Source organism: Ambystoma mexicanum, chromosome 10 (assembly GCF_040938575.1).
Source record: "Ambystoma mexicanum isolate Mex_15411 chromosome 10, UKY_AmexF1_1, whole genome shotgun sequence".
Lineage (NCBI taxonomy): Eukaryota > Metazoa > Chordata > Amphibia > Caudata > Ambystomatidae > Ambystoma > Ambystoma mexicanum.
The window spans coordinates 28,566,148-28,589,898 of NC_090932.1; the positions used below are offsets into that span (position 1 = coordinate 28,566,148).

The 23,751-nt window shown below is 48.1% G+C and overlaps 1 protein-coding gene across 1 annotated transcript in view; it reads right to left on the bottom strand.

Moving 5' to 3' along the window:
- Positions 1-23,751, bottom strand: part of LOC138492760 (torsin-like protein) — a 243,520-nt gene that overhangs the window by 173,865 nt on the left and 45,904 nt on the right. Inside the window, exons 2-3 of the mRNA XM_069620139.1 lie at positions 16,208-16,524; positions 9,233-9,529 (exon numbers count right to left, since the gene is read on the bottom strand). Coding sequence (XP_069476240.1) covers positions 9,233-9,529; positions 16,208-16,524 — 614 coding nt within the window. The remainder of the gene's footprint in view (positions 1-9,232; positions 9,530-16,207; positions 16,525-23,751) is intronic.

Genomic DNA, 23,751 nt, shown 5'->3' on the forward strand with positions numbered 1-23,751 from the left:
CATCATCTGAGCAACTCCACGCATAGTCAAAGCATTTTATCTGAGCAACTCCACGCAGAGCCAAAGCATCATTATCTGAGCGACTCCACGCTGACCAAAAGCATCATTATCTGAGCCATTCCACTCAGGGCAAAAGCATCATTATCTGAGCAACTCAACGCTGAGCCAAAGCATCATTATCTGAGCGATTCCACGCAGAGCCAAAGCATCATTATCTGAGCGACTCCACGCAGGGCCAAACCATCATTATCTGAGCGATTCCACTCAGAGCCAAAGCATCATTATCTGAGCGACTCCACTCTGAGCCAAAGCATCATTATCTGAGGGATTCCACACAGAGTCAATGCATCATCATCTTAGCGACCCCACGCTGAGCCATAGCATCATCATCTGAGCAATTCCACGCTGACCCAAAGCATCATTATTTGAGCAATTCCACGCAGAGCCAAAGCTTCATTATCTCAGTGACTCCATGCAGAGCCAAAGCATCATTATCTGAGCGACTCCACTCAGAGCCAAAGCATCATTATCTGAGCGACTCCACTCTGAGCCAAAGCATCATTATCTGAGGGATTCCACACAGAGTCAATGCATCATCATCTTAGCGACCCCACGCTGAGCCATAGCATCATTATCTGATCGATTCCACGCAGAGCCAAAGCATCATTATCTGAGCGACTCCACACAGAGCCAAAGCATCATTATCTGAGCAATTCCACGCAGGGTCAATGCATCATCATCTGAGCGACTCCACGCTGAGCCAAAGCATCATTATCTGAGCGATTCCATGCAGAGCCAAAGCATCATTATCTGAGCGACTCCATGCAGAGCCAAAGCATCATTATCTGAGCGATTCCACGGAGGGTCAATGCATCATCATCTGAGCGACTCCACGCTGAGCCAAAGCATCATTAACTGCGTGACTCCACGCAGAGCCAAAGCTTCATTATCTGAGCGACCACACAGAACCAAAGCATCATTATCTGAGCGATTCCATGCATGGTCAATGCAATATCATCTGAGCGACTCCACGCTGAGTCAAAGCATCATCATCTGAGCGACTCCACGCTGAGCCAAAGCATCATTATCTGAGCGACTCCACGCAGGGTCAAAGCATCATTATCTGAGCGATTCCACGCAGGGTCAATGCATTATCATCTGAGCGACTCCAAACTGAGCCAAAGCATCATTATCTGAGCGACTCCACGCAGAGCCAAAGCATCATTATCTGAGCAATTCCACGCAAAGCCAAAGCATCATTATCTGAGCGACTTCACGCTGAGCCAAAGCATCATTATCTGAGGGATTCCACACAGAGTCAATGCATCATCATCTGAGCGACTCCACGCTGAGCCATAGCATCATTATCCGAGCAACTCCACGCTGAGCCAAAGCATCATTATCTGAGCAATTCCACGCAGGGTCAATGCATCATCATCTGAGCGACTCCACGCTGAGCCAAAGCATCATTATCTGAGCAATTCCACGCAGAGCCAAAGCATCATTATCTGAGCGACTCCACGCAGAGCCAAAGCATCATTATCTGAGCGGCTCCACGCAGATTCAAAGAGTCATTATCTGAGCAACTCCACACAGAGCCAAAGCATCATTATCTGAGCGACTCCATGCGGACCCAAAGCATCATTAACTGAGCCATTCCACCCAGAGCAAAAACATCATTATCTGAGCAACTCAACGCTGAGCCAAAGCATCATTATCTGAGCGACTCCACGCAGGGCCAAACCATCATTATCTGAGCGATTCCACAGAGGGTCAATGCATCATCATCTGAGCAATTCCACGCAGACCCAAAGCATCATTATTTGAGCGATTCCACTCAGAGCCAAAGCTTCATTATCTGAGTCACTCCATGCAGAGCCAAAGCATCATTATCTGAGCGACTCCACTCTGAGCCAAAGCATCATTATCTGAGGGATTCCACACAGAGTCAATGCATCATCATCTGAGCGACTCCACGCTGAGCCATAGCATGATTATCTGAGCGATTCCACACAGAGCCAAAGCATCATTATCTGAGCGACTCCACACAGAGCCAAAGCATCATTATCTGAGCAATTCCATGCAGGGTCAATGCATCATCATCTGAGCGACTCAACGCTGAGCCAAAGCATCATTATCTGAGCGATTCCACGCAGAGCCAAAGCATCATTATCTGAGCGACTCCACGCAGAGCCAAAGCATCATTATCTAAGCGATTCCACGGAGGGTCATTGTATCCTCATCTGAGCGACTCCACGCTGAGCCAAAGCATCATTATCTGAGTGACTCCACGCAGAGTCAAAGATTCATTATCTGAGCGACCACACAGAGCCAAAGCATCATTATCTGAGCGATTCCATGCATGGTCAATGCATTATCATCTGAGCGACTCCACGCTGAGTCAAAGCATCATCATCTGAGCGACTCCACGCTGAGCCAAAGCATCATTATCTGAGCGACTCCACGCAGGGTCAAAGCATCATTATCTGAGCGATTCCACGCAGGGTCAATGCATTATCATCTGAGCGACTCCAAACTGAGCCAAAGCATCATTATCTGAGCCATTCCACGCAGAGCCAAAGCATCATTATCTGAACAACTCCACGCAGAGCCAAAGCTTCATTATCTGAGCGACCACACAGAGCCAAAGCATCATTATCTGAGCGATTCCATGCATGGTCAATGCATTATCATCTGAGCGGCTCCACGCTGAGTCAAAGCATCATCATCTGAGCGACTCCACGCAAAGCTAAAGCATCATCATCTGAGCGACTCCACGCTGAGCCAAAGCATCATTATCTGAGCGACTCCACGCAGGGCCAAAGCATCATCATCTGAGCGACTCCACGCAGGGTCAAAGCATAATTATCTGAGCGACTCCACCCAGAGCCAAAGCATCATTATCTGAGCGACTCCACGCAGAAACAAGGCATCATTATCTGAGCGACTCCATGCTTAGCCAAAGCATCATTATCTGAGAGATTCCACACAGAGTCTAGGCATCATGTTATGTTATGTTATGTTATGTTATTTTGCACTTATATAGCGCCTTATACACCATTGGTATGGTCTGAAGGCGCTGGTAGGTTGAACGCCCTTGGGAACCGTAGTTCAGATCAGTAGAGAGAGTAGGGAGAGTCAAAAGGTGTGTGTGAGCACCGGGTATGTGTGCAGCTCGTGCGGTACTCGTGTAATAGCTGCTTCCTAGCGGTAGGTGTGGTGGTTGAGAGATCAGGAGAATGTGTTCGTTCTGGCTGGATTTATCCGGAACGGAGGTGGCTGCGTTAGGCCTGAGGAAAATGCCTGGCTGGGGGTGTGAAACCAGCAGTGTTTACATAGAGTGGTGTGGAGTAAGCGGCGGAATGTTGCTATGAGAACAGTTATACCGAATGGTGTCATAGTATCTCTGTGTTCTAGATGAGTGGTGATGTAAAGGAGAGAGTAAGCCTGGTGGTGTGATATGATGGTTGTGCTCTTTCAACGAGCACACTTCTAAATGTAATTTTCCCAGAGAGGGTACTGGGCAAACCTCTAAGTTCAATTTTCCCAGAAAGGATACTGGGCACACTTCTAAATTCAATTTACCAGAGAGGCTATTGGGCAGAGGGCTATTGGGTACACTTCTAAAAGCAACTTTCACAGCGTGGCTATTGGGCACACTTCTGAATGCAACTCTCACAGAGGGGTTATTGGGAACACTACTAAATTCACAGCGAGGTTATTGGGCACACTTCCAGATGCAACTTTCACATAGGATCTTGGGTACACTTCTAAATTCAATTTACCATAGAGGCTATTGGGCACATTTCACATGCTAACATTCACAATTCTATCTAGATGTGACGCAGGCCAATATTCACAATTCCATCTAAGAGTGGACATGCTGACATTCACAATTCCATCTAGATGCGACGCAGGCCAATATTCACAATTCCATCTAAGAGTGGACATGCTGACATTCACAATACCATCTGAGAGTGGACATACTAACATTCACAATTCCATCAAGATTCGACGCAGGCCAATATTCACAATTCCATCTAAGAGTGGACATGCTGACATTCACAATTCCATCTAGATGCGACGCAGGCCAATATTCACAATTCCATCTAAGAGTGGACATGCTGACATTCACAATTCCATCTAGATGCGACGCAGGCCAATATTCACAATTCCATCTAAGAGTGGACATGCTGACATTCACAATACCATCTGAGAGTGGACATGCTAACATTCATAATACCATCTGAGAGTGGACATACTAACATTCACAATTCCATCAAGATTCGACGCAGGCCAATATTCACAATTCCATCTAAGAGTGGACATGCTGACATTCACAATACCATCTGAGAGTGGACATGCTAACATTCATAATACCATCTGAGAGTGGACATACTAACATTCACAATTCCATCAAGATTCGACGCAGGCCAATATTCACAATTCCATCTAAGAGTGGACATGCTGACATTCACAATACCATCTGAGAGTGGACATGCTAACATTCACAATTCTATCTAAGTGTGGGCATGCTAACATTCACAATTCCATCTGAGAGTGGACATGCTGACATTCACAATACCATCTGAGAGTGGACATACTAACATTCACAATTCCATCAAGATTCGACGCAGGCCAATATTCACAATTCCATCTAAGAGTGGACATGCTGACATTCACAATACCATCTGAGAGTGGACATGCTAACATTCACAATTCTATCTAAGTGTGGGCATGCTAACATTCACAATTCCATCTGAGAGTGGACATGCTGACATTCACAATACCATCTGAGAGTGGACATACTAACATTCACAATTCCATCAAGATTCGACGCAGGCCAATATTCACAATTCCATCTAAGAGTGGACATGCTGACATTCACAATTCCATCTAGATGCGACGCAGGCCAATATTCACAATTCCATCTAAGAGTGGACATGCTGACATTCACAATACCATCTGAGAGTGGACATACTAACATTCACAATTCCATCAAGATTCGACGCAGGCCAATATTCACAATTCCATCTAAGAGTGGACATGCTGACATTCACAATACCATCTGAGAGTGGACATGCTAACATTCACAATACCATCTGAGAGTGGACATGCTAACATTCACAATTCCATCAAGATTCGACGCAGGCCAATATTCACAATTCCATCTAAGAGTGGACATGCTGACATTCACAATACCATCTGAGAGTGGACATGCTAACATTCACAATTCTATCTAAGTGTGGGCATGCTAACATTCACAATTCCATCTGAGAGTGGACATGCTGACATTCACAATACCATCTGAGAGTGGACATACTAACATTCACAATTCCATCAAGATTCGACGCAGGCCAATATTCACAATTCCATCTAAGAGTGGACATGCTGACATTCACAATTCCATCTAGATGCGACGCAGGCCAATATTCACAATTCCATCTAAGAGTGGACATGCTGACATTCACAATACCATCTGAGAGTGGACATACTAACATTCACAATTCCATCAAGATTCGACGCAGGCCAATATTCACAATTCCATCTAAGAGTGGACATGCTGACATTCACAATTCCATCTAGATGCGACGCAGGCCAATATTCACAATTCCATCTAAGAGTGGACATGCTGACATTCACAATACCATCTGAGAGTGGACATACTAACATTCACAATTCCATCAAGATTCGACGCAGGCCAATATTCACAATTCCATCTAAGAGTGGACATGCTGACATTCACAATACCATCTGAGAGTGGACATACTAACATTCACAATTCCATCAAGATTCGACGCAGGCCAATATTCACAATTCCATCTAAGAGTGGACATGCTGACATTCACAGTTCTATCTAAGTGTGGACATGCTGACATTCACAATTCTATCTAAGTGTGGGCATGCTAACATTCACAATTCCATCTGAGAGTGGATATGCTAACATTCACAATTCCATCTAGATGCAACGCAGGCCAATATTCACAATTTCATTTAAGCGTGGACATGCTGACATTCACAATACCATCTGAGAGTGGACATGCTAACATTCACAATTCCATCTAGATGCGACGCAGGCCAATATTCACAATTCCATCTAAGAGTGGACATGGTGACATTCATAATACCATCTGAGAGTGGACATGCTAACATTCACAATTCTATCTAGATGCGACGCAGGCCAATATTCACAATTCCATCTAAGAGTGGACATGCTGACATTCACAATACCATCTGAGAGTGGACATGCTAGCATTCACAATTCCATCTAGATGCGACGCAGGCCAATATTCACAATTCCATCCGAGAGAGGACATGCTAACAGTCACACTTCCATCTAGATACGACGTGGGCAAGAGTCTAGAATCCTGAGTGTGGCACATGCTAACAGTCACATTCTATCTAGATGCGAAGTGAGCTAAAGTTAAGAATCCTGAGTGTGGCACATGCTAACAGTCACATTTCTATCTAGATGCGACGCGGGCTAAAGTTTTGTTCCTACATGTGTGGCACTAGCATATGCATCATAAGGCAACATTTGTAATCCATTTACAGTGTTCACAAGTCTTCCTCGGTATGTATTATTAAAGTCTATGGCAGTCTATGCTATGGAAGGGAAGGTGGAGTGACAGGGGCTGTCGATGGCGATGTCGACGGGATGTCTATGGCAAGCCCCTCTCAGGAATCAATCTCGGTATACAGTAACCCCGAGAGCCCTTCACCCGTAATAAGCTGGCACCCAGGGAGAGGTTGCCTCGAGGCATGAGCACTACAGGACACCCTCCAAATGCGAGGACTCTCAGTCAGAAAGGCCATCTAAGTGTGGTACATGCTAACATTGTTACACCTGTCTGAGTGTGACGCAAGGTAATCTTGATCGTTCTCTCTATGTGTGGCACTAGTCAGCATTGGTTAGTGTGCTAGTGTGTAGTGTAATGCAACATTTGCAGATAGTCAGGACTGGATCTAGGCTGATGGTCACAAAATCTCTCTAGGTACGCATGGTGCAGTTCTATGGCAGTTTACGCTATGATAGGTAAGGTAGAGTGGCAAGGGCTTTCTGGAGGAGAGTGATTGCTCTACTCCCCACTCATGCCACACTCACAGTTTTGTTGGTGTCTGGCTTCCTTCGCTTCCCTGCGGACACCTGCAGACACATCTTGGAGCCGCCTCTGTAGGAGCCGCCCTTTGCCTTGGGGCCCTTAGCCGCTGGGGCTGCCGGGCAGAGGGCTGCCCAGGTCTGGTCCAGGATGAGGAAGGAGATGGCCAATCAGGCCAGGGGGAGGGAGTGGGAGGCGGGACAATATGGGAGGAAGCACTACCATGGCTACGGAGCCCGGGAGGGTCCCGAGTTTAGCAAAAAGCCACGGTGCTCCTAAAGAGGCCCAGGGGGGTCGCATGCATACGCTCACCTGATGCCAGGATGGGAAATGGCACAGGGAGCGGGTGTGCAGCGACTCCAGGAGCCACATATCTCGTCGATGGAGATGGCCAATCAGGCCAGGGGGAGGGAGTGGGAGGCGGGACAATAGGGGAGGAAGCACTACCACAGCTACGGAGCCCGCGAGGGTCCCGAGTTTAGCAAAAAGCCACGGTGCTCCTAAAGGGGCCAAGGGGGGTCGCATGCACATGCTCGCCTGATGCCAGGATGGGAAATGGCACAGGGAGCGGGTGTGCAGCGACTCCAGGAGCCACAAATCTCGTCGATGGAGATGGCCAATCAGGCCAGGGGGAGGGAGTGGGAGGCGGGACAATGGGTGAGGAAACACTACCACGGCTACGGAGCCCTCGAGGGTCACGAGTTTAGCAAAAAGCCACGGTCCTCCTATAGGGGCCCAGGGGGGGTCGCATGCACACGCTCACCTGATGCCAGGATGGGAAATGGCACAGGGAGCGGGTGTGCAGCGACTCCAGGAGCCACAAATCTCGTCGATGGAGATGGCCAATCAGGCCACGGGAGGGAGTGGGAGGCGGGACAATGGGGGAGGCAGCACTACCACGGCTACGGACTCCGCGAGGGTCCCGAGTTTAGCAAAAAGCCACGGTGCTCCTAAAGGGGCCCAGGGGGGTCGCATGCACACGCTCACCTGATGCCAGGATGGGAAATGGCACAGGGAGCGGGTGTGCAGCGACTCCAGGAGCCACAAATCTCGTCGATGGAGATGGCCAATCAGGCCAGGGGGAGGGAGTGGGAGGCGGGACAATGGGGGAGGAAGCACTACCACGGCTACGGAGCCCGCGAGGGTCCCGAGTTTAGCAAAAAGCCACGGTGCTCCTAAAGGGGCCCAGGGGGGTCGCATGCACATGCTCGCCTGATGCCAGGATGGGAAATGGCACAGGGAGCGGGTGTGCAGCAACTCCAGGAGCCACAAATCTCGTCGATGGAGATGGCCAATCAGGCCAGGGGGAGGGAGTGGGAGGCGGGACAATGGGTGAGGAAACACTACCACGGCTACGGAACCCTCGAGGGTCCCGAGTTTAGCAAAAAGCCACGGTGCTCCTAAAGGGGCCCTGGGGGGGTCGCATGCACACGCTCACTTGATGCCAGGATGGGAAATGGCACAGGGAGCGGGTGTGCAGCGACTCCAGGAGCCACATATCTCGTCGATGGAGATGGTCAATCAGGCCAGGGGGAGGGAGTGGGAGGCGGGACAATGGGGGAGGAAGCACTACCACGGCTACGGAGTTCGCGAGGGTCCCGAGTTTAGCAAAAAGCCACGGTGCTCCTAAAGGGGCCCAGGGGGGTCGCATGCACACGCTCACCTGATGCCAGGATGGGAAATGGCACAGGGAGCGGGTGTGCAGCGACTCCAGGAGCCACAAATCTCGTCGATGCAGATGGCCAATCAGGCCAGGGGGAGTGAGTGGGAGGCGGGACAATAGGGGAGGAAGCACTACCATGGCTACGGAGCCAGCGAGGGTCCCGAGTTTAGCAAAAAGCCACGGTGCTCCTAAAGGGGCCCAGGGGGGTCGCATGAACACGCTCACCTGATGCCAGGATGGGAAAAAAATAAAATGAGGAACTTCACCATTGGTTGCCTTGTACTTGTGAAGATATTGTGTGCGAAAAGTGGAGTGGAAGGGAAGTCTGCCTATGCCACAACTAAGTAACCCAACAAAAGGGCGATGTCGATGAGCAGTTTGAATCGAGTTGAGTGTGAAGAATGAGGTATGTTTTAGCAGATGCTCTTAACAGAAGTTGTCAGTTGCTGCGTTTTCCAATAGCTCTTACCTTGTACTTTGGGATATGGTCATCATGTGGAAAGTGCATGGCGGACACGAACAAGTGGACACATTTGCTATTCAATCCTTGTTTGTAAACCTGCTCTGCAATGATCTTGCTGATGAAGTTCTTGCCGGTGCCAGTCCAGCCATGCAGAGACAAGGTCAGGGCTTTCTTTGGGTCCTGGTTGCTCATAAAGCTCTTTAGGGCTTTCAGAATGACTTCCTTGGCCAGGTGCTGCCCAAACAGCTTCTGTTCCAGGTCTACCTGTAGGGCCGTGGCTTTCATCATCTGAGCTACTCCACGCTGAGCCAAAGCATCATTATCTGAACGATTCCACACATAGACAAAGCATCATTATCTGAGTGACTCCACGCAGAGACAAAGCATCACTATCTGAGTGACCAAGCAGAACCAAAGAATCATTATCTGAGCGATTCCACGCGGGGTCAATGCATTATCATCTGAGCGACTCCACTCTCAGTCAAATCATCATCATCTGAGTGATTCCACAGAGAGTCAAAGCATCATTATCTGAGCGACTCCACGCAGAGTCAAAGCATCATCATCTGAGTGACTCCACACAAAGTCAAAGCATCATCATCTGAGCGACTCCACACAGAGTCAAAGCATCATCATCTGAGCGACTCCACGCAGAGTCAATGCATCATTATCTGAGCGACTCCACGCAGAGCCAAAGCATCATTATCTGAGCAACTCCACGCTGAGCCAAAGCATCATTATCTGAGCGATTCCACGTAGAGCCAAAGCATCATTATCTGAGCGACTACACGCTGAGCCAAAGCATCATTATCTGAGCGATTCAACACAGAGTCAATGCATCATCATCTGAGCGACTCCACGCAGAGTCAAAGCATCATCATCTGAGTGACTCCACACAAAGTCAAAGCATCATCATCTGAGCGACTCCACACAGAGTCAAAGCATCATTATCTGAGTGACTCCACGCAGAGTCAAAGCATCATTATCTGAGCGACTCCACACACAGCCAAAGCATCATCATCTGAGCGACTCCACACTGAGTCAAAGCATCATTATCTGAGCGACTCCACGGAGAGCCAAAGCATAATTATCTCAGCGACTCCACGCAGGGTCAAAGCATAATTATCTGAGCGACTCCACCCAGAGCCAAAGCATCATTATCTGAGCGACTCCACGCAGAAACAAGGCATCATTATCTGAGCGACTCCATGCTTAGCCAAAGCATCATTATCTGAGAGATTCCACACAGAGTCTAGGCATCATGTTATGTTATGTTATGTTATGTTATTTTGCACTTATATAGCGCCTTATACACCATTGGTATGGTCTGAAGGCGCTGGTAGGTTGAACGCCCTTGGGAACCGTAGTTCAGATCAGTAGAGAGAGTAGGGAGAGTCAAAAGGTGTGTGTGAGCACCGGGTATGTGTGCAGCTCGTGCGGTACTCGTGTAATAGCTGCTTCCTAGCGGTAGGTGTGGTGGTTGAGAGATCAGGAGAATGTGTTCGTTCTGGCTGGATTTATCCGGAACGGAGGTGGCTGCGTTAGGCCTGAGGAAAATGCCTGGCTGGGGGTGTGAAACCAGCAGTGTTTACATAGAGTGGTGTGGAGTAAGCGGCGGAATGTTGCTATGAGAACAGTTATACCGAATGGTGTCATAGTATCTCTGTGTTCTAGATGAGTGGTGATGTAAAGGAGAGAGTAAGCCTGGTGGTGTGATATGATGGTTGTGCTCTTTCAACGAGCACACTTCTAAATGTAATTTTCCCAGAGAGGGTACTGGGCAAACCTCTAAGTTCAATTTTCCCAGAAAGGATACTGGGCACACTTCTAAATTCAATTTACCAGAGAGGCTATTGGGCAGAGGGCTATTGGGTACACTTCTAAAAGCAACTTTCACAGCGTGGCTATTGGGCACACTTCTGAATGCAACTCTCACAGAGGGGTTATTGGGAACACTACTAAATTCACAGCGAGGTTATTGGGCACACTTCCAGATGCAACTTTCACATAGGATCTTGGGTACACTTCTAAATTCAATTTACCATAGAGGCTATTGGGCACATTTCACATGCTAACATTCACAATTCTATCTAGATGCGACGCAGGCCAATATTCACAATTCCATCTAAGAGTGGACATGCTGACATTCACAATACCATCTAGATGCGACGCAGGCCAATATTCACAATTCCATCTAAGAGTGGACATGCTGACATTCACAATACCATCTGAGAGTGGACATGCTAACATTCACAATTCTATCTAAGTGTGGGCATGCTAACATTCACAATTCCATCTGAGAGTGGACATGCTGACATTCACAATACCATCTGAGAGTGGACATACTAACATTCACAATTCCATCAAGATTCGACGCAGGCCAATATTCACAATTCCATCTAAGAGTGGACATGCTGACATTCACAATACCATCTGAGAGTGGACATACTAACATTCACAATTCCATCTAGATGCGACGCAGGCCAATATTCACAATTCCATCTAAGAGTGGACATGCTGACATTCACAATACCATCTGAGAGTGGACATACTAACATTCACAATTCCATCAAGATTCGACGCAGGCCAATATTCACAATTCCATCTAAGAGTGGACATGCTGACATTCACAATACCATCTGAGAGTGGACATGCTAACATTCACAATTCTATCTAGATGCGACGCAGGCCAATATTCACAATTCCATCTAAGAGTGGACATGCTGACATTCACAATACCATCTGAGAGTGGACATGCTAACATTCACAGTTCTATCTAAGTGTGGACATGCTGACATTCACAATTCTATCTAAGTGTGGGCATGCTAACATTCACAATTCCATCTGAGAGTGGACATGCTAACATTCACAATTCCATCTAAGAGTGGACATGCTGACATTCACAATACCATCTGAGAGTGGACATACTAACATTCACAATTCCATCTAGATGCGACGCAGGCCAATATTCACAATTCCATCTAAGAGTGGACATGCTGACATTCACAATACCATCTGAGAGTGGACATACTAACATTCACAATTCCATCAAGATTCGACGCAGGCCAATATTCACAATTCCATCTAAGAGTGGACATGCTGACATTCACAATACCATCTGAGAGTGGACATGCTAACATTCACAATTCTATCTAGATGCGACGCAGGCCAATATTCACAATTCCATCTAAGAGTGGACATGCTGACATTCACAATACCATCTGAGAGTGGACATACTAACATTCACAATTCCATCAAGATTCGACGCAGGCCAATATTCACAATTCCATCTAAGAGTGGACATGCTGACATTCATAATACCATCTGAGAGTGGACATGCTAACATTCACAGTTCTATCTAAGTGTGGACATGCTGACATTCACAATTCTATCTAAGTGTGGGCATGCTAACATTCACAATTCCATCTGAGAGTGGACATGCTAACATTCACAATTCCATCTAAGAGTGGACATGCTGACATTCACAATACCATCTGAGAGTGGACATGCTAACATTCACAATTCCATCTAGATGCGACGCAGGCCAATATTCACAATTCCATCTAAGAGTGGACATGCTGACATTCATAATACCATCTGAGAGTGGACATGCTAACATTCACAGTTCTATCTAAGTGTGGACATGCTGACATTCACAATTCTATCTAAGTGTGGGCATGCTAACATTCACAATTCCATCTGAGAGTGGATATGCTAACATTCACAATTCCATCTAGATGCAACGCAGGCCAATATTCACAATTTCATTTAAGCGTGGACATGCTGACATTCACAATACCATCTGAGAGTGGACATGCTAACATTCACAATTCCATCTAGATGCGACGCAGGCCAATATTCACAATTCCATCTAAGAGTGGACATGGTGACATTCATAATACCATCTGAGAGTGGACATGCTAACATTCACAATTCTATCTAGATGCGACGCAGGCCAATATTCACAATTCCATCTAAGAGTGGACATGCTGACATTCACAATTCCATCTAGATGCGACGCAGGCCAATATTCACAATTCCATCTAAGAGTGGACATGCTGACATTCACAATACCATCTGAGAGTGGACATACTAACATTCACAATTCCATCAAGATTCGACGCAGGCCAATATTCACAATTCCATCTAAGAGTGGACATGCTGACATTCACAATACCATCTGAGAGTGGACATACTAACATTCACAATTCCATCAAGATTCGACGCAGGCCAATATTCACAATTCCATCTAAGAGTGGACATGCTGACATTCACAGTTCTATCTAAGTGTGGACATGCTGACATTCACAATTCTATCTAAGTGTGGGCATGCTAACATTCACAATTCCATCTGAGAGTGGATATGCTAACATTCACAATTCCATCTAGATGCAACGCAGGCCAATATTCACAATTTCATTTAAGCGTGGACATGCTGACATTCACAATACCATCTGAGAGTGGACATGCTAACATTCACAATTCCATCTAGATGCGACGCAGGCCAATATTCACAATTCCATCTAAGAGTGGACATGGTGACATTCATAATACCATCTGAGAGTGGACATGCTAACATTCACAATTCTATCTAGATGCGACGCAGGCCAATATTCACAATTCCATCTAAGAGTGGACATGCTGACATTCACAATACCATCTGAGAGTGGACATGCTAGCATTCACAATTCCATCTAGATGCGACGCAGGCCAATATTCACAATTCCATCCGAGAGAGGACATGCTAACAGTCACACTTCCATCTAGATACGACGTGGGCAAGAGTCTAGAATCCTGAGTGTGGCACATGCTAACAGTCACATTCTATCTAGATGCGAAGTGAGCTAAAGTTAAGAATCCTGAGTGTGGCACATGCTAACAGTCACATTTCTATCTAGATGCGACGCGGGCTAAAGTTTTGTTCCTACATGTGTGGCACTAGCATATGCATCATAAGGCAACATTTGTAATCCATTTACAGTGTTCACAAGTCTTCCTCGGTATGTATTATTAAAGTCTATGGCAGTCTATGCTATGGAAGGGAAGGTGGAGTGACAGGGGCTGTCGATGGCGATGTCGACGGGATGTCTATGGCAAGCCCCTCTCAGGAATCAATCTCGGTATACAGTAACCCCGAGAGCCCTTCACCCGTGATAAGCTGGCACCCAGGGAGAGGTTGCCTCGAGGCATGAGCACTACAGGAGACCCTCCAAATGCGAGGACTCTCAGTCAGAAAGGCCATCTAAGTGTGGTACATGCTAACATTGTTACACCTGTCTGAGTGTGACGCAAGGTAATCTTGATCGTTCTCTGTATGTGTGGCACTAGTCAGCATTGGTTAGTGTGCTAGTGTGTAGTGTAATGCAGCATTTGCAGATAGTCAGGACTGGATCTAGGCTGATGGTCACAAAATCTCTCTAGGTACGCAAGGTGCAGTTCTATGGCAGTTTACGCTATGATAGGTAAGGTAGAGTGGCAAGGGCTTTCTGGAGTAGAGTGATTGCTCTACTCCCCACTCATGCCACACTCACAGTTTTGTTGGTGTCTGGCTTTCTTCGCTTCCCTGCGGACACCTGCAGACACATCTTGGAGCCGCCTCTGTAGGAGCCGCCCTTTGCCTTGGGGCCCTTAGCCGCTGGGGCTGCCGGGCAGAGGGCTGCCCAGGTCTGGTCCAGGATGAGGAAGGAGATGGCCAATCAGGCCAGGGGGAGGGAGTGGGAGGCGGGACAATGGGGGAGGAAGCACTACCACGGCTACGGAGCCCGCAAGGGTCCCGAGTTTAGCAAAAAGCCACGGTGCTCCTAAAGGGGTCCATGGGGGATCGCATGCACACGCTCACCTGATGCCAGGATGGGAAATGGCACAGGGAGCAGGTGTGCAGTGACTCCAGGAGCCACATATCTCGTCGATGGAGATGGCCAATCAGGCCAGGGGGAGGGAGTGGGAGGCGGGACAATGGCGGAGGAAGCACTACCACAGCTACGGAGCCCGCGAGGGTCCCGAGTTTAGCAAAAAGCCACGGTGCTCCTAAAGGGGCCCAGGGGGGTCGCATGCACATGCTCGCCTGATGCCAGGATGGGAAATGGCACAGGGAGCGGGTGTGCAGCGACTCCAGGAGCCACAAATCTCGTCGATGGAGATGGCCAATCAGGCCAGGGGGAGGGAGTGGGAGGCGGGACAATGGGTGAGGAAACACTACCACGGCTACGGAGCCCTCGAGGGTCCCGAGTTTATCAAAAAGCCACGGTGCTCCTAAAGGGGCCCAGGGGGGTCGCATGCACACGCTCACCTGATGCCAGGATGGGAAATGGCACAGGGAGCGGGTGTGCCACGACTCCAGGAGCCACAAATCTCGTCGATGGAGATGGCCAATCAGGCCAGGGGGGGGGAGTGGGAGGCGGGACAATGGGTGAGGAAACACTACCACAGCTACGGAGCCCTCGAGGGTCCCGAGTTTAGCAAAAAGCCACGGTGCTCCTAAAGGGGCCCGGGGGGGTCGCATGCACATGCTCACCTGATGCCAGGATGGGAAATGGCACAGGGAGCGGGTGTGCAGCGGCTCCAGGAGCCACAAATCTCGTCGATGGAGATGGCCAATCAGGCCAGGGGGATGGAGTGGGAGGCGGGACAATGGGGGAGGAAGCACTACCACGGCTACGGAGCCCGCGAGGGTCCCGAATTTAGCAAAAAGCCACGGTGCTCCTAAAGGGGCCCAGGGGGGTCGCATGCACACGCTCACCTGATGCCAGGATGGGAAAAAAAAAATGAGGAACTTCACCATTGGTTGCCTTGTACTTCTGAAGATATTGTGTGCGAAAAGTGGAGTGGAAGGGAAGTCTGCCTATGCCACCACTAAGTAACCCAACAAAAGGGCGATGTCGATGAGCAGTTTGAATCGAGTTGAGTGTGAAGAATAAGGTATGTTTTAGCAGATGCTCTTAACAGAAGTTGTCAGTTGCTGCGTTTTCCAATAGCTCTTACCTTGTACTTTGGGATATGGTCATCATGTGGAAAGTGCATGGCGGACACGAACAAGTGGACACATTTGCTATTCAATCCTTGTTTGTAAACCTGCTCTGCAATGATCTTGCTGATGAAGTTCTTGCCGGTGCCAGTCCAGCCATGCAGAGACAGGGTCAGGGCTTTCTTTGGGTCCTGGTTGCTCATAAAGCTCTTTAGGGCTTTCAGAATGACTTCCTTGGCCAGGTGCTGCCCAAACAGCTTCTGTTCCAGGTCTACCTGTAGGGCCGTGGCTTTCATCATCTGAGCTACTCCACGCTGAGCCAAAGCATCATTATCTGAACGATTCCACACATAGACAAAGCATCATTATCTGAGTGACTCCACGCAGAGACAAAGCATCACTATCTGAGTGACCAAGCAGAGCCAAAGAATCATTATCTGAGCAATTCCAGGCGGGGTCAATGCATTATCATCTGAGCGACTCCACGCTGAGTCAAATCATCATCATCTGAGTGATTCCACAGAGAGTCAAAGCATCATTATCTGAGCGACTCCACGCAGAGTCAAAGCATCATCATCTGAGTGACTCCACACAAAGTCAAAGCATCATCATCTGAGCGACTCCACAGAGTCAAAGCATCATCATCTGAGCGACTCCACGCAGAGTCAATGCATCATTATCTGAGCGACTCCACGCAGAGCCAAAGCATCATTATCTGAGCAACTCCACGCTGAGCCAAAGCATCATTATCTGAGCGATTCCACATAGAGCCAAAGCATCATTATCTGAGCGACTACACGCTGAGCCAAAGCATCATTATCTGAGTGATTCCACACAGAGTCAATGCATCATCATCTGACGACTCCACGCTGAGCCAAAGCATCATTATCTGAGAGATTCCATGCAGAGCCAAAGCATCATTATCTGAGTGACTCCACGCAGAGTCAAAGCATCATTATCTGAGCGACTCCACACACAGCCAAAGCATCATCATCTGAGCGACTCCACACAGAGTCAAAGCATCATTATCTGAGCTACTCCACAGAGAGCCAAAGCATAATTATCTGAGCGACATCACGCTGAGCCAAAGTATAATTATCTGAGTGACTCCACGCTGAGCCAATGCATCATTATCTGAGCGATTCCACGCTGAGCCAAAGCATCATTATCTGAGCGACTCCACGAAAAGTCAAAGCATCATTATCTGAGCGACTCCACGCAGAGCCAAAGCATCATTATCTGAGCGACTCCACGCAGAGTCAAAGCATCATTATCTGAGCGACTCCACGCAGGGTCAATGCATCATTATCTGAGCTACTCCACGCTGAGCCAAAGCATCATTATCTGAGCGACTCCAAGCAGAGCCAAAGGATCATTATCTGAGGGACTCCACACAGAGCCAAAGCATCATTATCTGAGCGACTCCACGCAGAGCCAAAGCATCATTATCTGAGCGACTTCAGGCAGAGCCAAAGCATCATTATCTGAGCGACTCCACACAGAGCCAAAGCATCATTATCTGAGTGACTCCACGCAGAGTCAAAGCATCATCACCTGAGCGACTCCACGCAGGGTCAATGCATCATTACCTGAGCGACTCCACGCTGAGCCAAAGTATCATTATCAGAGCGACTCCACACAGAGCCAAAGGATCATTATCTGAGCGACTCCACGCAGAGCCAGAGCATCATTATCTGAGCGACTCCACGCACAGCCAAAACATCATTATCTGAGCGACTCCATGCAGAACCAAAGCATTATTATTTGAGCGACTCCACACAGAGCCAAAGCATCATTATCTGGGCGAATCCATGCAGGGTCAATGCATTATCATCTGAGAGACTCCACGCTGAGTCAAAACATCATCATCTGTGTGATTCCACACAGAGTCAAAGCATCTTTATCTCAGCGACTTAAGGCAGTGTCAAAGCATCATCATCTGAGCGACTCCACACAGAGTCAAAGCATCATCATCGGAGCGACTCGACGCAGAGTCAAAGCATCATTATCTGAGCGACTCCACGCAGAGCCAAAGCATCATTATCTGAGCGACTCCATGCTGAGCCAAAGCATCATCATCTGAGCGACTCCACGCTGAGCTAAAGCATCATTATCAGAGCGATTCCACACAAAGTCAATGCATCATCATCTGAGCGACTCCACACTGAGCCAAAACATCATTACTGAGCGATTCCATGCAGAGCCAAAGCATTATTATGTGAGCGACTCAACACAGAGTAAAAGCATCATTATCTGAGCGACTCCACGCAGAGTCAAAGCATCATCATCTCAGCGACTCCAAACAGCGTCAAAGCATCATCATCTGAGTGACTCCACGCAGAGCATCATTATCTGAGCGACTCCACGGAGAGCCAAAGCATCATTATCTGAGCGACTCCAAGCTGAGCCAAAGCATTATTATCTGAACGACCCCACGCTGAGCCAAAGCATCATTATCTGAGCGATTCCATGCTGAGCAAAAGCATCATTATCAGAGTGATTCCACATAGACTCAATGCATCATCATATGAGCGACTCCACGCTGAGCCAAAGCATCATTATCTGAGCGATTCCACACAGAGCCAAAACATCATTAACTGAGAGACTTCACGCAGAGCCAAAGCATCATTATCTGAGCGACCACGCAGAGCCAAAGCATCATTATCTGAGCGATTTCACGCAGGGTCAATACATTATCATCTGAGCGACTCCACGCTGAGTCAAAGCATCATCATCTGAGCAACTCCACACAGAGCTAAAGCATCGTTATCTGAGCGACTCCATGCTGACCCAAAGCATCATTATCTGAGCCATTCCACTCAGAGCAAAAGCTTCATTATCTGAGCAACTCCACACTGAGCCAAAGCATCATTATCTGAGAGAATCCACGCAGGGCCAAAGCATCATTATCTGAGCGACTCCACGCAGGGCCAAACCATCATTATCTGAGCGATTCCACGGACGGTCAATGCATCATCATCTGAGCAATTCCACGCTGACCCAAAGCATCATTATTTGAGCGATTCCAAGCAGAGCCAAAGCATCATTATCTGAATGACTCCATGCAGAGCTAAAGCATCATTATCTGAGCGACCACGCAGAGCCAAAGCATCATTATCTGAGCGATTCCACGCAGGGTCAATGCATTATCATCTGAGCGACTCCACGCTGAGTCAAAGCATCGTCATCTGAGCGATTCCACGCAGAGACAAAGCATCTTTATCTGAGCGACTCCACGCAGAGCCAAAGCATCATTATCTGAGCGACTCCAGCAGAGCCAAAGCATCATTATCTGAGCGACTCCACGCAGAGCCAAAGCATCATTATCTGAGCGACTCCACGCAGAGTCAAAGCATCATTATCTGAGCGACTCCACGCAGGGTCAATGCATCATTATCTGAGCGACTCCACGCTGAGCCAAAGCATCATTATCTGAGCGACTCCACGCACAGCCAAAGCATCATTATCTGAGCGACTCCATGCAGAACCAAAGCATCATTATCTGAGCGACTGCACGCAGAGCCAAAGCATCATTATCTGGGCGAATCCATGCAGGGTCAATGCATTATCATCTGAGCGACTCCACGCTGAGTCAAAACATCATCATCTGTGTGATTCCACACAGAGTCAAAGCATCTTTATCTGAGCGACTTAAGGCAGAGTCAAAGCTTCATCATCTGACGACTCCACGCAGAGTCAAAGTATCATCATCTGAGCAACTCCACACAGAGTCAAAGCATCATCATCGGAGCGATTCGACGCAGAGTCAAAGCATCATTATCTGAGCGACTCCATGCTGAGCCAAAGCATCATTATCTGAGCGACTCCACGCTGAGCTAAAGCATCATTATCTGAGCGATTCCACACAGAGTCAATGCATCATCATCTGAGCGACTCCACGCTGAGCCAAAGCATCATTATCTGAGCGATTCCATGCAGAGCCAAAGCCTCATTATGTGAGCGACTCCACACAGAGTAAAAGCATCATTATGTGAGCGACTCCACGCAGAGTTAAAGCATCATCATCTCAGCAACTGCACACAGAGTCAAAGCATCATCATCTGAGCGACTCCACGCAGAGTCAGAGCATCATTATCTGTGCGACTCCACGCAGAGCCAAAGCATCATTATCTGCGCGATTCCATGCTGAGCAAAAGCATCATTATCTCAGCAATTCCACACAGACTCAATGCATCATCATCTGAGCGACTCCACGCTGAGCCAAAGCATCATTATCTGAGCAATTCCATGCAGAGCCAAAGCATAATTATCTGAGTGACTCCATGCAGATCAAAAGCATCATTATCTGAGCGACCACGCAGAGCCAAAGCATCATTATCTGAGCGATTCCATGCAGGGTCAATGCATTATCATCTGAGCGACTCCACGCTGAGCCAAAGCATCATTATCTGAGCGATTCCACGCATAACCAAAGCATCATTATCTGAGAGACTCCACGCAGAGCCAAAGCATCATTGTCTGAGCGACCACGCAGAGACAAAGCATCATTATCTGAGCGATTCCATGCAGGGTCAATGCATTATCATCTGGGCGCCTCCACGCTGAGTTAAATGATCATCATCTGAGTGATTCCACACAGAGTCAAAGCATCATTATTATAGCGACTCAACGCAGAGTCAAAGAATCATCATCTGAGTGACTCTACATAGAGTCAAAGCATCATCATCTGATCGACTCCACGCAGAGTCAAAGCATCATTATCTGAGCGACTCCACGCAGAGCCAAAGGATCATTATCTGAGCGACTCCACGCAGAGCCAAAGCATCATTATCTGAACAACTCCACGCACAGCCTAAGCATCATTATCTGAGCAACTCCACGCAGAGCTAAAGCATCATTATCTGAGCGACTCCACGCTGAGCCAAAGCATCATTATCTGAGCGACTCCACGCTGAGCCAAAGCATCATTATCTGAGGGACTGCATGCAGAGCCAAAGCATCATTATCTGAGCGACTCCACGCAGAGTCAAAGCATCATTTTCTGAGCGAATCCACGCTGAGCCAAAGCATCATTATCTGAGCAACTCCACGCAGAGCCAAAGCATCATTATCTGAGCGACTCCACGCAGAGTCAAGCATCATTATCTGAGCGACTCCATGCAGAGCCAAAGCATCATTATCTGAGCGACTCCACGCAGTGTCAAAGCATCATTATCTGAGCGACTCCACGCACGGTCAATGCATCATTATCTGAGCGACTCCACTCTGAGCCAAAGAATCATTATCTGAGCGACTCCACGCAGAGCCAAAGGATCATTTTCTGAGGGACTCCACGCGGAACCAAAGCATCATTATCTGAGCAACTCCACGCAGAGCCAAAGTATCATTATCTGAGCGACTCCACGCAGGGTCAATGCATCATTATCTGAGCACTTCACGCTGAGCCAAAGCATCATTATCTGAGCGACTCCACGCAGAGCTAAAGCATCATTATCTGAGCAAATCCGCGCAGAGCCAAAGCATCATTATGTGAGCGACTCCACGTAGAGTCAAAGCATCACTATCTGAGTGACTCCACGCAAGGTCAATGCATCATTATCTGAGTGACTCCACGCTGAGCCAAAGCATCATTATCTGAGCGACTACACGCAGAGCCAAAGGATCATTATGTGAGCGACTCCACGCAGAACCAAAGCATCCTTATCTGAGCGACTCCATGCAGAGCCAAAGTATCATTATCTGAGCGACTCCACGCAGAGTCAAAGCATCATTATTTGAGCGACTCCACGCGGAATCAAAGCATCATTATCTGAGCGACTCCACGCAGAGCCAAAGCATCATTATCTGAGCAACTCCGCGCGGAGTCAAAGCATCATTATCTGAGCGACTCCACGCAGGGTCAATGCATCATTATCTGAGCGACTCCACGCTGAGGCAAAGCATCATTATCTGAACGACTCCACGCAGAGCCAAAGGATCATTATCTGAGGACTCCACGCAGAGCCAAAGCATCATTATCTGAGCGACTCCACGCAGGGTCAATGGATCATTATCTGAGCGACTCCACGCTGAGTCAAAGCATCATTATCTGAGCGACTCCACGCAGGGCCAAAGGATCATTATCTGAGGGACTCCACGCTGAGCCAAAGCATCATTATCTGAGCAACTCCACGCACAGCCAAAGCATCATTATCTGAGCGACTCCACGCAGAGCCAAAGCATCATTATCTGAGGGACTGCATGCAGAGCCAAAGCATCATTATCTGAGCTACTCCAAGCAGAGCCAAAGCAATATTATCTGAGCGAATCCACGCACAGTCAAAGCATCATTATCTGAGCGACTCCACGCAGGGTCAATGCATCATTATCTGAGCGATTCCACGCAGAGCCAAAGCATCATTATCTGAGCAACTTCACGCTGAGCCAAAGCATCATTATCTGAGCGACTCCACGCAGAGCCAAAGCATCATTATCTGAGCAACTCCACGCAGAGCCAAAGCATCATTATCTGAGCAACTTCACGCAGAGCCAAAGCATCATTATCTGAGCAACTCCAGGCAGAGCCAAAGCATCATTATCTGAGCGACTCCACGCAGAGCCAAAGCATCATTATCTGAGCGACTCCACGCAGAGTCAAAGCATCATCATCTGAGTGACTCCACACAGAGTCAAAGCATCATCATCTGAGCGACTCCACTCAGAGTCAAAGCATCATCATCTGAGCGACTCCACGCAGAGCCAATGCATCATCATCTGAGCGACTCCACGCAGAGCCAAGGCATCATTATCTGAGCAACTCCACACTGAGCCAAAGCATCATTATCTGAGCGATTCCATGCAGAGCCAAAGCATCATTATCTGAGCGACTCCACGCAGAGTCAAAGCATCAATATCTGAGCTACTCCATGCAGAGTCAAAGCATCATCATCTGAGCGACTCCACACAGAGTCAAAGCATCATCATCTGAGCGACTCCACACAGAGTCAAAACATCATTATATGAGCAACTGCACGCAGAGCCAAAGCATCATTATCCGAGCGACTCCACGCTGAGCCACAGCATCATTATCTGAGCGACTCCACGCAGAGCCAAAGCATCATTATTTGAGCAATACCACGCAGGGTCTATGCATCATCATCTGAGTGACTCCACGCTGAGCCAAAGCATCATTATCTGAGCGATTCCACGCAGAGCCAAAGCATCATTATCTGAGCGACTCCACGCAGAGCCAAAGCATCATTATCTGAGTAATTCCACTGAGGGTCAATGCATCCTCATCTGAGCGACTCCACGCTGTGCCAAAGCATCATTATCTGAGTGACTCCACGCAGAGCCAAAGCTTCATTATCTGAGCGACCACACAGAGCCAAAGCATCATTATCTGAGTGATTCCATGCATGGTCAATGCATTATCATCTGAGCGACTGCACGCAGAGCCAAAGCATCATTATCTGGGCGAATCCATGCAGGGTCAATGCATTATCATCTGAGCGACTCCACGCTGAGTCAAAACATCATCATCTGTGTGATTCCACACAGAGTCAAAGCATCTTTATCTGAGCGACTTAAGGCAGAGTCAAAGCTTCATCATCTGACGACT